The sequence below is a fragment of the Trichomycterus rosablanca genome, chromosome 19 (assembly GCF_030014385.1).
Source record: "Trichomycterus rosablanca isolate fTriRos1 chromosome 19, fTriRos1.hap1, whole genome shotgun sequence".
NCBI classification, from domain to species: Eukaryota; Metazoa; Chordata; class Actinopteri; order Siluriformes; family Trichomycteridae; genus Trichomycterus; species Trichomycterus rosablanca.
This window is the reverse complement of record NC_086006.1, coordinates 28,932,752-28,945,545: the sequence shown is the minus strand read 5'-3', so window position 1 is coordinate 28,945,545 and position 12,794 is coordinate 28,932,752. Positions and strand designations below refer to the sequence as shown.

The window sequence follows — 12,794 nt, the reverse complement described above, 5'->3', positions numbered from 1 at the left end:
TTATTGGATTACTGTTTAATAAATATTAAATAAAATAATAATAAATAAATAATCTAATAACACAATGAATTTTATTTTCATTAAAACAGGAACACTCTAAACAGGAACTCTGAACAGGAACTCTGAACAGGAACTCTGAACAGGAACTCTGAACACTCCAGACTTTTTGGCCCCCCACACGTTTTATCATGTTCAAATTGTAGGAAAATGAATAATGAAAATAATGAAAATAAAGAAAGTAAAAGTGTACCAGTGTGAGGAGACACTGAGACTCTCTCGCTGCTCCACAGCATCCAAAAAAGCCGACGAGCATCATCAGCCCCCCCGCAGCGATCAGGATGTACACCCCTGCGGCACAGAACCCAAAACCTTCTGATTTATTCACATCCTCACTCACACACATCATCTAACAGGTTCAATCACTCTCCACACCATCACATCATCACACCATCACATCACACCATCACATCATCACACCATCACATCACACCATCACACCATCACACCATCACATCATCACACCATCACACCACATAATCACACCATCACATCATCACACCACATCATCACATCATCACACCATCACATCACACCACATCATCACACCATCACACCACATCATCACACCATCACATCACACCATCACATCACACCATCACATCATCACATCACACCATCACATCATCACATCATCACATCATCACACCATCACATCATCACACCATCACATCACACCACATCATCACACCATCACATCACACCATCACATCATCACATCACACCATCACATCACACCATCACATCATCACATCATCACACCATCACATCATCACACCATCACATCACACCACATCATCACACCATCACATCACACCATCACATCATCACATCACACCATCACATCACACCATCACATCATCACATCACACCACACCATCACATCATCACACCATCACATCACACCATCACATCATCACATCACACCATCACATCATCACATCATCACACCATCACATCATCACATCACACCACACCTTCACATCATCACACCATCACACCACATTATCACACCACATCATCACACCATCACATCATCACACCATCACATCACACCACACCATCACACCACATCATCACACCATCACATCACATCATCACACCATCACACCATCACATCATCACACCATCACATCATCACACCATCACATCATCACACCATCACATCATCACATCATCACACCATCACATCATCACTGTCAGTGGTGGAGGCACCGGGGGCCTGGTTCTTTATTAGATCGTCACTTTATACAAATCACATCATTAATTATTACAATGATTATCAATTATTAGATACACTGTACGGTCAAAAGTATTTGGACACCCAATCATGAACAAACACTATTAAAACAATTAAAACAAGTGAATCTGTGTGATCCTTTGATCTTTTCTTCTGAGAAGCTTCTCACAAGACTGTGGGAATTTGTGCTCTGATGTTGTACGGCTGGGCGCTGATTGATCAGTTGATGTTCTGGTTCATCTCAGAGCTGTTGAGTGGGGCTGAGCTCAGGGCTCTGTGCAGGACGCTGGAGCTTCTCTTCACGTCTTTATAGAGCTCACTCATGCTTGAACAGGAAAGGTCCTTCCCTAAACTGTTGCTGCAAAGTCGGAAGCATATACATTCCTTCATATAATTGATTTATTTGATCTGTTAGTGACTGTTGTGGATTTCAGTCATTAGAAGGAGCGTCCCAATACTTTTCTCTCTACAGTGTATTTAATTGCGGTGTTGTTGTAACTGCACAGTTTGACCAGCAGATGGTGGCACAGTAACACAGTGTGTAGAAACACAAACAGGATGTGTAGAAAACATCCTCTGTGTTTGGGAGAAGATCTCATGCAGCCCTGAACCCTGAGATCATCACCCACATCTGAACCTCCTCAATCATCATTCTCATTCCATTCATCTGAGAGAGATTAAGATGAAGAGAGAGAGAGAGAGAGAGAGAGAGAGAGAGAGAGAGAGAGAGAGATGAAGGTTGCTCAGGGGTTCCTCAGAAGCCTTAATGTTCTTCAGATCAGCTTCTCTGTGGTGAGATATGGAACCTTTCAGCTCTCAGCTGATCATCTCAAACTCATCCACTGTTCTGCTCTTTACTGTGATGTTGAACAGATTTAATCCCCATCGATCTGCACTCAATCATCCAGAACCATGACGTGAGAACATCAATCACTGGAACCTCATGGTTCATCAACGTCTTTAACTCAACTCCAGCTTACATCCTTCACCCCACCATAAAGACCTGAATCATGGGGGCTGCAGAGATGTTTGTCCATCCATCAGGTTCCTACAGGAGCTCTGTTAGAGTGACCGCTGGGTTCTGTCTGACCTCCCTGACCGATGTTTTTCTCTTGACCTTTGTGTCGAGCTTCTTCCATTTCAGAATCTGTGATGCCAGTGTGGTGCTGGAACACTCGAACCTTCAGGTGTTCTTTTAGATCCTCACCACAGTCTGATGGTGGAGAGACACAGACAGTTCCGTGGAGTTCAGTGCTACTTTGACCACCCGGGGGCGTAAAGGGGCACGCTCACGTATGGATCCACGCTGGGTGAGGGCTGTGCCAGTAGGTGGATTGGCTGCTCTGCTCTTTTTTATCCACAGTTTAAGTTCCCTCTTGTTGTGTGTTTCTGAGAAGCTGGTTGTTCCTCAGTTCCTGTTTAGTTTGTGGTTCTTTAGCCACAGGATCGTTCCACCAGGGTTAAACCTCCTGTACCGGGTCCACGTGTGCTTAATGTGTACTTAACATGTGTGTGTGTGTGTGTGTGTGTGTGTGTGTGTGTGTGTGTGTGTGTGTGTGTGTGTGTGTGTGTGTGTGTGTGTGTGTGTGTGTGTGTGTGTGTGTGTGTGTGTGTGTGTGTGTGTGTGTGTGTGTGTGTGTGTGTGTGTGTGTGTGTGTGTGTGTGTGTGTGTGTGTGTGTGTGTGTGTGTGTGTGTGTGTGTGTGTGTGTGTGTGTGTGTGTGTGTGTGTGTGTGTGTGTGTGTGTGTGTGTGTGTGTGTGTGTGTGTGTGTGTGGTACAGTTTCTCTCAAACCCAATTTGATAACATTTACACTGTTACTATGGTAACCAGAACGAGGGCACTTTACTGCACACACACAGACTAGAGAGGGGTGTGTGAGTTTGGTTTTGGAAATCATGAACACACACACACACACTGTATACACTCACACACACACACACACACGTTGGCTGCAGTCAAATATAGTCAAATGTAGAAGTGTGTGTGTGTGAGTGTATACAGTGTGTGTGTGATTGGTAAGTCTGGACTATAGGAGGACATTCAGTGTATCATGATGACATCATTGCGGCAGGAGGTTCTTTACTGACCATCACACACACACACTCACACACACACACTCACACACACACACACACACACACACACTCACTCACACTCACACACACACTGTAATATATAGCAGAGTGTTTTTGGACGTGTGTGAGTGTGTGTGTGTGTGTGTGTGTGTGATTGGTGAGTCTGGACTGTAGGAGGACATTCCGTTTATCATGATGACATCATCGCTGCAGGAGGTTTACTGACCATCACACACACACACACAGACACATGTAATGCTCTATGTAGGGAGTACGGACGGAGTGTGTTTATAAACATGTGTGTGTGTTTGCCCTGTGACAGACTGGCGACCTGTCTGGGGTGTTTCCCGCCTTTCACCCAATGAATCAGACCCACCGTGACCCTGACCAGTATGAATGTTAAATATCTCTGTGCTGTTTCTGTGTGTGTGTGACTCTTTAATAACTCAGTGTTTGATGTTACACCCTGCTGATGATGAAAGCAAAATGAAGGAGGTTCGGAGGGTGTATGTATGTGTGTGTGTGTGTGTGTGTGTGGGGGGGGGGGGGGGGGGGGGGTGTTGTTGATGGGGGGTTCAATACTCACCGATGTAGAAGGTCACTGGTGCTGCGTCGGCATCCAGTAGAGAAACGGTTCTGCTTTCCAACCGCAACCACAAACCGATGGCTAGAACCAGCGACCCCATCAGCTACAGAGAGGAACATCAGAGTCATCACTGATACATCACACACTACAGAGAGGAACATCAGAGTCATCACTGATACATCACACACTACAGAGAGGAACATCAGCATCATCACTGATACATCACACACAGAGTGGAACATCAGCGTCATCACTGTTACATAACACACTCCAGAGAGGAACATCAGCGTCATCACTGATACATCACACACTACAGAGAGGAACATCAGAGTCATCACTGATACATCACACACTACAGAGAGGAACATCAGCGTCATCACTGATACATCACACACTACAGAGAGGAACATCAGCGTCATCACTGATACATCACACACTACAGAGAGGAACATCAGCGTCATCACTGATACATCACACACTACAGAGTGGAACATCAGCATCATCACTGATACATCACACACAGAGTGGAACATCAGCGTCATCACTGATACATCACACACTACAGAGAGGAACATCAGCGTCATCACTGATACATCACACACTACAGAGAGGAACATCAGCGTCATCACTGATACATCACACACTACAGAGAGGAACATCAGCGTCATCACTGATACATCACACACTACAGAGAGGAACATCAGAGTCATCACTGATACATCACACACTACAGAGAGGAACATCAGCGTCATCACTGATACATCACACACTACAGAGAGGAACATCAGCGTCATCACTGATACATCACACACTACAGAGAGGAACATCAGCGTCATCACTGATACATCACACACTACAGAGAGGAACATCAGCGTCATCACTGATACATCACACACTACAGAGAGGAACATCAGAGTCATCACTGATACATCACACACTACAGAGAGGAACATCAGCGTCATCACTGATACATCACACACTACAGAGAGGAACATCAGCATCATCACTGATACATCACACACTACAGAGAGGAACATCAGCATCATCACTGATACATCACACACTACAGAGAGGAACATCAGCGTCATCACTGATACATCACACACTACAGAGAGGAACATCAGCGTCATCACTGATACATCACACACTACAGAGAGGAACATCAGCATCATCACTGATACATCACACACTACAGAGAGGAACATCAGCGTCATCACTGATACATCACACACTACAGAGAGGAACATCAGAGTCATCACTGATACATCACACACTACAGAGAGGAACATCAGCGTCATCACTGATACATCACACACTACAGAGAGGAACATCAGCGTCATCACTGATACATCACACACTACAGAGAGGAACATCAGCGTCATCACTGATACATCACACACTACAGAGAGGAACATCAGAGTCATCACTGATACATCACACACTACAGAGAGGAACATCAGCGTCATCACTGATACATCACACACTACAGAGAGGAACATCAGCGTCATCACTGATACATCACACACTACAGAGAGGAACATCAGCGTCATCACTGATACATCACACACTACAGAGAGGAACATCAGCGTCATCACTGATACATCACACACTACAGAGAGGAACATCAGAGTCATCACTGATACATCACACACTACACAGAGGAACATTAGCATCATCACTGACACATCACACACTACAGAGAGGAACATCAGCGTCATCACTGATACATCACACAGAGTGGAACATCAGCGTCATCACTGATACATCACACACTACACAGGAACATCAGCGTCATCACTGATACATCACACACTACACAGAGGAACATCAGCGTCATCACTGATACATCACACAGAGTGGAACATCAGCGTCATCACTGATACATCACACACTACACAGAGGAACATCAGCGTCATCACTGATACATCACACACAGAGTGGAACATCAGCGTCATCACTGATACATCACACACTACACAGAGGAACATCAGCGTCATCACTGATACATCACACACAGAGTGGAACATCAGCGTCATCACTGATACATCACACACAGAGTGGAACATCAGCGTCATCACTGATACATCATACACTACACAGAGGAACATCAGCGTCATCACTGATACATCACACACAGAGAGGAACATCAGCGTCATCACTGATACATCACACACAGAGTGGAACATCAGCATCATCACTGATACATCACACACTACACAGAGGAACATCAGCGTCATCACTGATACATCACACACAGAGTGGAACATCAGCATCATCACTGATACATCACACACTACACAGAGGAACATCAGCGTCATCACTGATACATCACACACAGAGTGGAACATCAGCATCCATCACTGATACATCACACACTACAGAGTGGAACATCAGCATCATCACTGATACATCACACACTACAGAGTGAAACATCAGCATCATCACTGATACATCACACACTACAGAGAGGAACATCAGCATCATCACTGATACATCACACACTACAGAGAGGAACATCAGCATCATCACTGATACATCACACACTACAGAGTGGAACATCAGAGTCATCACTGATACATCACACACTACAGAGAGGAACATCAGCATCATCACTGATACATCACACACTACAGAGTGGAACATCAGCATCATCACTGATACATCACACACTACAGAGAGGAACATCAGCATCATCACTGATACATCACACACTACAGAGAGGAACATCAGAGTCATCACTGATACATCACACACTACAGAGTGGAACATCAGCATCATCACTGATACATCACACACTACAGAGAGGAACATCAGCATCATCACTGATACATCACACACTACAGAGAGGAACATCAGCGTCATCACTGATACATCACACACTACAGAGAGGAACATCAGCATCATCACTGATACATCACACACTACAGAGTGGAACATCAGCATCATCACTGATACATCACACACTACAGAGAGGAACATCAGCGTCATCATTGATACATCACACACTACAGAGAGGAACATCAGCGTCATCACTGATACATCACACACTACAGAGAGGAACATCAGCATCATCACTGATACATCACACACTACAGAGTGGAACATCAGCATCATCACTGATACATCACACACTACAGAGAGGAACATCAGCGTCATCACTGATACATCACACACTACAGAGAGGAACATCAGCATCATCACTGATACATCACACACTACACAGAGGAACATCAGCATCATCACTGATACATCACACACTACAGAGAGGAACATCAGCATCATCACTGATACATCACACACTACAGAGTGGAACATCAGCATCATCACTGATACATCACACACTACAGAGAGGAATATCAGCGTCATCACTGATACATCACACACTACAGAGAGGAACATCAGAGTCATCACTGATACATCACACACTACAGAGAGGAACATCAGCGTCATCACTGATACATCACACACTACAGAGAGGAACATCAGCGTCATCACTGATACATCACACACTACAGAGAGGAACATCAGAGTCATCACTGATACATCACACACTACAGAGAGGAACATCAGCGTCATCACTGATACATCACACACTACAGAGAGGAACATCAGCGTCATCACTGATACATCACACACTACAGAGAGGAATATCAGCGTCATCACTGATACATCACACACTACAGAGTGGAACATCAGAGTCGGGGGACGGGGGGTCAGGGGTTCTTCATTTCTGTGTGTAGTAATGCCCCCCCTCCCCCCACAACCATTTCATCCCAGTTTAGTCATATCCAACACAGCGGACAAAATCGGCCGCTAGTCTGCTGGGTGGTAAAAGACGGGACTAAAAAGTGGGCGAGGTCGTTTATTCAACGTAAATAACAATTGTGATCTGATTATTGAGAGTAAATTGAGGGTTAGGGGCCTTGCTCAGGTGTGAGTGTGAGTGTGTGTGTGTATGTGTGTGTGTGAGTGTGTGTGAGTGTGAGTGTATGTGTGAGTGTGTGTGTGAGTGTGTGTGTGTATGTGTATGTGTGAGTGTGAGTGTGAGTGTGTGTGTATGTGTGAGTGTATGTGTGTGTGAGTGTGTGTGTGTGTGTGTGTGTGTGTGTGTGTGTGTGTATGTATGTGTGTGTGAGTGTGTGTGTGTGTGTGTGTGTGTGTGTGTGTGGAAACTCTGGTGTTTATTGGAGATTGTGAGGTAACTGAGGGAATTTTCACTTCAGCATTTTCAGTGCAGTAATAAATGCTGCTCTCCCAAAAGTATGTGGACGCCCCTCCTAATTATCCAGCCACATCATCAGACTGAATAAATAATGTTGAGTGAAGTCCCGTCCCGCTCCGGCAGAACTGTACCTGCGCCCCTCGGCTCTTTTCCATCTTGACCTGGATCAGTTCAGGGTTTTCAGAACCTTGGTGCTGCTCAGAGAACCGTTCCGTGGTAGCACCATTTTTTACTGGAACCGAGGATGTATCGTCAACAGAGGGCGCTACACAACGTTAGAATCTGAAAAAAATTACGGTTCCTGGGTTCCCGGTTCAGAACTGGAACAGAACCCGTTCCACATCGAGCTTACAGAACATGACTCAAAGGCACAGCGTAACATTCCAAACTGCCCCTGAAGGTGACGTCGGTTCAGGAACTGTTCATCAGAACTAAGCACTGGGAGGAATGGTGTAAAGCACCCCAGCGCTGGACTCTAGAGCAGTGGAAAGACGAGACGTTCTCTTTACTGAGTGGTGACGGGAGCAGAGACCTGATCGTGACCCGGTGTACCTGGGCTTGTGTGTGATGTTCAGGTGTCCACATACTTTTGACAGTTAGAGCTGATCTGTTCAGCTCTGCGCTGTGGCTCATAGTGCCACGCCCAGTCCCAGTCGTGCCACGCCCAGTCCCAGCAGAGGCGTGGAACACCAGGGTTCCTGCAGATCTGCACCGAGTGTTCCTGTGTTCCTCATCTGCTCCTGACTGACTCTTATAGAACAGATTTTATTTTTATCTGTTTTTTATTTATATTTAATATTTCTTGATTATTTACAGGCGTGTTTGTGAGGAATCTGTGATACTTTAATTATTATTTTGTAGATTTTGTAGATTTCTGTGCAGGATGAGGTGCTGCACTACATTTACTTTACTGAATATTTAGTATATTTGCTATATTTACTTAATATAATTTTATTTCTTTATTTTCACTCTTAATAAAGTAGACGTGTACTATACAGCGTGTTCAGATGTTTTATATTCTCGCCCTGATTGATGCCTCACCACATCACGAGATCTACAGAGCCCTGTGGTGGATTGGTGCCCTGTTCAGGGTATGTTACTGCATTACTGGACCCACTGTGACCCTGACCAGGATAAAGTGGTGGTGAACACCTTCACCTTCTCTGTAACATAATGCGCCGGTGTTTGGAGGGTGCTGGTCTGTTCCTCTGTGCTGGAGGAAGCCTGTGACGGCCACGTCCTGACAGACTGGGAGCTGAGTGTAACTGAGATGATCTGTTATCGTCACCTCGTAAAATCCAGAGTAAAAGAGAAGTTTCATTTATTTATTCATTTCTACAGAATCTGAAGAGACGAGCTGGAACGTGAAAAAGGAAAACACTCTCTCTCTCTCTCTCTCTCTCTCTCTCTCTCTCTCTCTCGCTCTCTCTCTCTCTCCCTGTCTCTCTCTCTCTCTCTGTCTCTCTCTCTCTCCCTGTCTCTCTCTCTCTCTCTCTCTGTCTCTCTCTCTCTCTCTCGCTCTCTCTGTCTCTCTCTCTTTCTCTCTGTCTCTCTGGGTTACTGGGAGTGACACTGATTATTATAATGGGTCTGAAATGGATCACTGGGGAATTCTGGGTAATAATGGATGGAAATGGATTGGACGATAAAGCTGAGAATGGTCTCCGTCCTGCTCATTAACACTTATTACTAAATTATTATTATTGTTACTATTGTTATTACTATATTGTTATGATTATGTTATTATTATTGTGTATTAATAATATTTACTAACAAAAATTATTAGTATTGCATTTAATATTAATATTATTATTAACATTATTATTATTACTGTATTATAATAATAATCATTATTATTTTTTATTACTATTTCTATCGTAATTAATGTTATCATTATTATTACTACTGTTACTAATATGTTAATACTGTATATCTACTAATACTATTATTATTATTATTACTATTATTATCAATACTTTTTAATATTTTTATTATTGTTGTTACTATAGTAATAATAATTATTATTAATATTACTATTATTACTTTTATTATTTATTGTTATTATTAGTGGTAATACATTTTATTATTTTATTATTATTTTCATTATTATTATTATAATTATTATTATAAACAGAACAGTCAGGACGTTTAGTAAAACTCAGTATAATTCAATCTTTATTTAACTGATAAAAGTAGAAATAAAATGTGATGCTGTAACAGAAGGTCAGGATGAGGGCGTGTCCCCCCTGTATTTCATCAGCGTTCATATTAATGAGACTTTAGTGCAAATTTTTAAGCAGTAAAACAGAATAAATTAGCAGGGAGGGTAAGAACGGTGGAGAATTCTAGACTAAAATCTAGATAAGAACTAGATAATTATTGAGTTCAAGTACTTTAGCCCCACCTTTGGGATGAATTGGAATACTGACTGCATATCAGACACTGTTTAACATCAGTGCCTGATCTCACAATATGGAACACCTCTTGATCTTCTGGATCTTTAAGAACTAGGCAGAACTAGGAGTTCAACTGAACGTGTCGCTTCAGTCCACATATTTTAGATGAATTCTGAAACTCTTGATGAATTCTTTCCATGCAGTAGGTACAGTGTTGTTGGGTTTGAGTGCCTTGTAAACTTATCAAGAGAACAGTGGAGCATGCATTGTTCATAAGTGTATGTAAACTTCAACAGTACATGTATTAATGAAACCATGAATCAACGTGGGTCCTGTAGCCCTGGGTTTAATCCTCACATTTGGTCACTTTCTGTGAGTTTTGCATGTTCTCTGTGGACTCTGGTTTCACCTCCACAAAACATGCAGAAGGTGGATTACGCACTCTGAATTGTTTTTGATACTTGATTAATGATCAGAAGGTCGCTGGTTGAAGCCCAAGCACTGCCAGGTTGTTACTGTTGGGCCCCTGAGCAAGGCCCTTAACTCTCATGTGCACGTGTTGTTTACAGTCACGGTCATGCAATCAAACGCGCCTGCTTTTATTTGCTGAATGTGTTTACGCCAAGCGACTGGGGTTTTCGGGCGACACCGGACCCACCGCGAATCTGACCAAGACGAAGCAGTTAGTAAGGATGAATGAATGAATGGTGCACTGAGTGGAGCAGTACTTCTGTTTATATGAGAGATGAATACTGGATTCAGCTGCTGCTTTTGCATGATGCGCTCCAGAACCAGGTTTAACCCAAACCCAAATCCCTGCATGCTCCCTACACTTGTGCACTACATAGGGTTTGATTTAGCGGCCCCAGCACCCTATGTAGTGCACTAGAAGAGAAACAGGGAGCGGATTGAACCCAGTCAGGCTGTTTGGAGGAAAAAGGGGCGTTTTGTTCCTTGATGGAAAATGTGATTGAGTTTTTTTCCTCGGAGCTCAGAGAGAAACACAGAGCAGCCTTTAACATCCATCATCCATCAACCATCAACCATCAACCAATCCACCTTCTGCACTACACTCACATCACAGTACTGACATTCATTCATTCATCACGCATCAACAGGCTGGAACATCAATGATAAACAAAAGAAAAGAGATGAATCGGAACCACTCACCCAGAAGATGAAGTTAAAGATGAAGAGTAAATACTTCACACATTTCATTCCTCCCTCTACTTTCCCCATCTTCAGATAATCAGGAGGTTTAAACCAGACCGTCCGGATCCGTGCTGCTGCTCCAACACTCACACACACGCTCACACACACACGCTCAGTGCAGTGATCTAAACCTGCGTGTGTGTGTGTGTGTGTGTGTGTGTGTGTGAGTGTGTGTGTGTGTGTGTGTGTGTGTGTGAGCGCTGCTCAAATCCACCCATTTCTAAAACCAGTGGGGAAGTCTAGGGGGAACCCAGATACCCGACAGCCGTAATCAACGACTGTCCATGATTGATGCACTATGTGGTTAAAAGGGTAGGGTAAATAAGGCTAGCCCTCTACTCTGGGATCCAGGGTTCGAATCCCCTAATCTGCTATTGAGCATTTAAGTACATACAGACATAATTGGCCTGGCTAGGAGGGGTATGTGGGGTGGTCGAGGGCCTTCAATGGTTTGTTACTGCATTGTGCCCATTGATTCTGGGGATTCTGGATAACCTTTCTAAAAAATCAGGTGTTCACGTGTTTCTGCCACACCCACACATTGCTGTGGATGAACGCATATATAAGTAAACCGTCCGGTGACAGTTTAGGGAAGGCCCTTTCCTATTTCTGCACAAAGCGGAGTCTTTGTTATGCTGAGGGGAACAAACTGGGACGAATGCTGCAGTTCATTCCAACATCATCCAAACTCAGAGCTATATTAGGAAACATTCCTAACCCCCAGACACACACACACACACTCAAAAATACCTCCACAAATACCCCCACACCAACAGTCTTAAATAAACACAGTAGCAACAGGTAGTTTACATACACTAATAGGGTGTGTGTATTTTATGACAGTATGGGGATTACCATACCCCCACCCCCACCCCCCAAAAACATGCATGGTGACACTTATTCTGTTGATCTGATGGAGCATGTGAGGGTGAGGGATCTATTAGATGTTGATCTGATGAAGGTTCCTCATAGTTCATAAAGACCTGAGGGACTTTGATCAGGAC

At 43.7% G+C, this 12,794-nt stretch overlaps 1 protein-coding gene across 1 annotated transcript in view; it reads right to left on the bottom strand.

Annotated features, from left to right (window-relative positions):
- The window catches only part of tspan2b (tetraspanin 2b), a 17,517-nt gene extending 5,619 nt beyond the window's left edge, over window positions 1–11,898 (bottom strand). The window contains exons 1-3 of the mRNA XM_063015112.1: window positions 11,749–11,898; window positions 3,961–4,063; window positions 251–348 (exon numbers count right to left, since the gene is read on the bottom strand). Coding sequence (XP_062871182.1) covers window positions 251–348; window positions 3,961–4,063; window positions 11,749–11,817 — 270 coding nt within the window. The 5' untranslated portion in view covers window positions 11,818–11,898. The remainder of the gene's footprint in view (window positions 1–250; window positions 349–3,960; window positions 4,064–11,748) is intronic.
- Window positions 11,899–12,794: the final 896 nt, after the last annotated feature.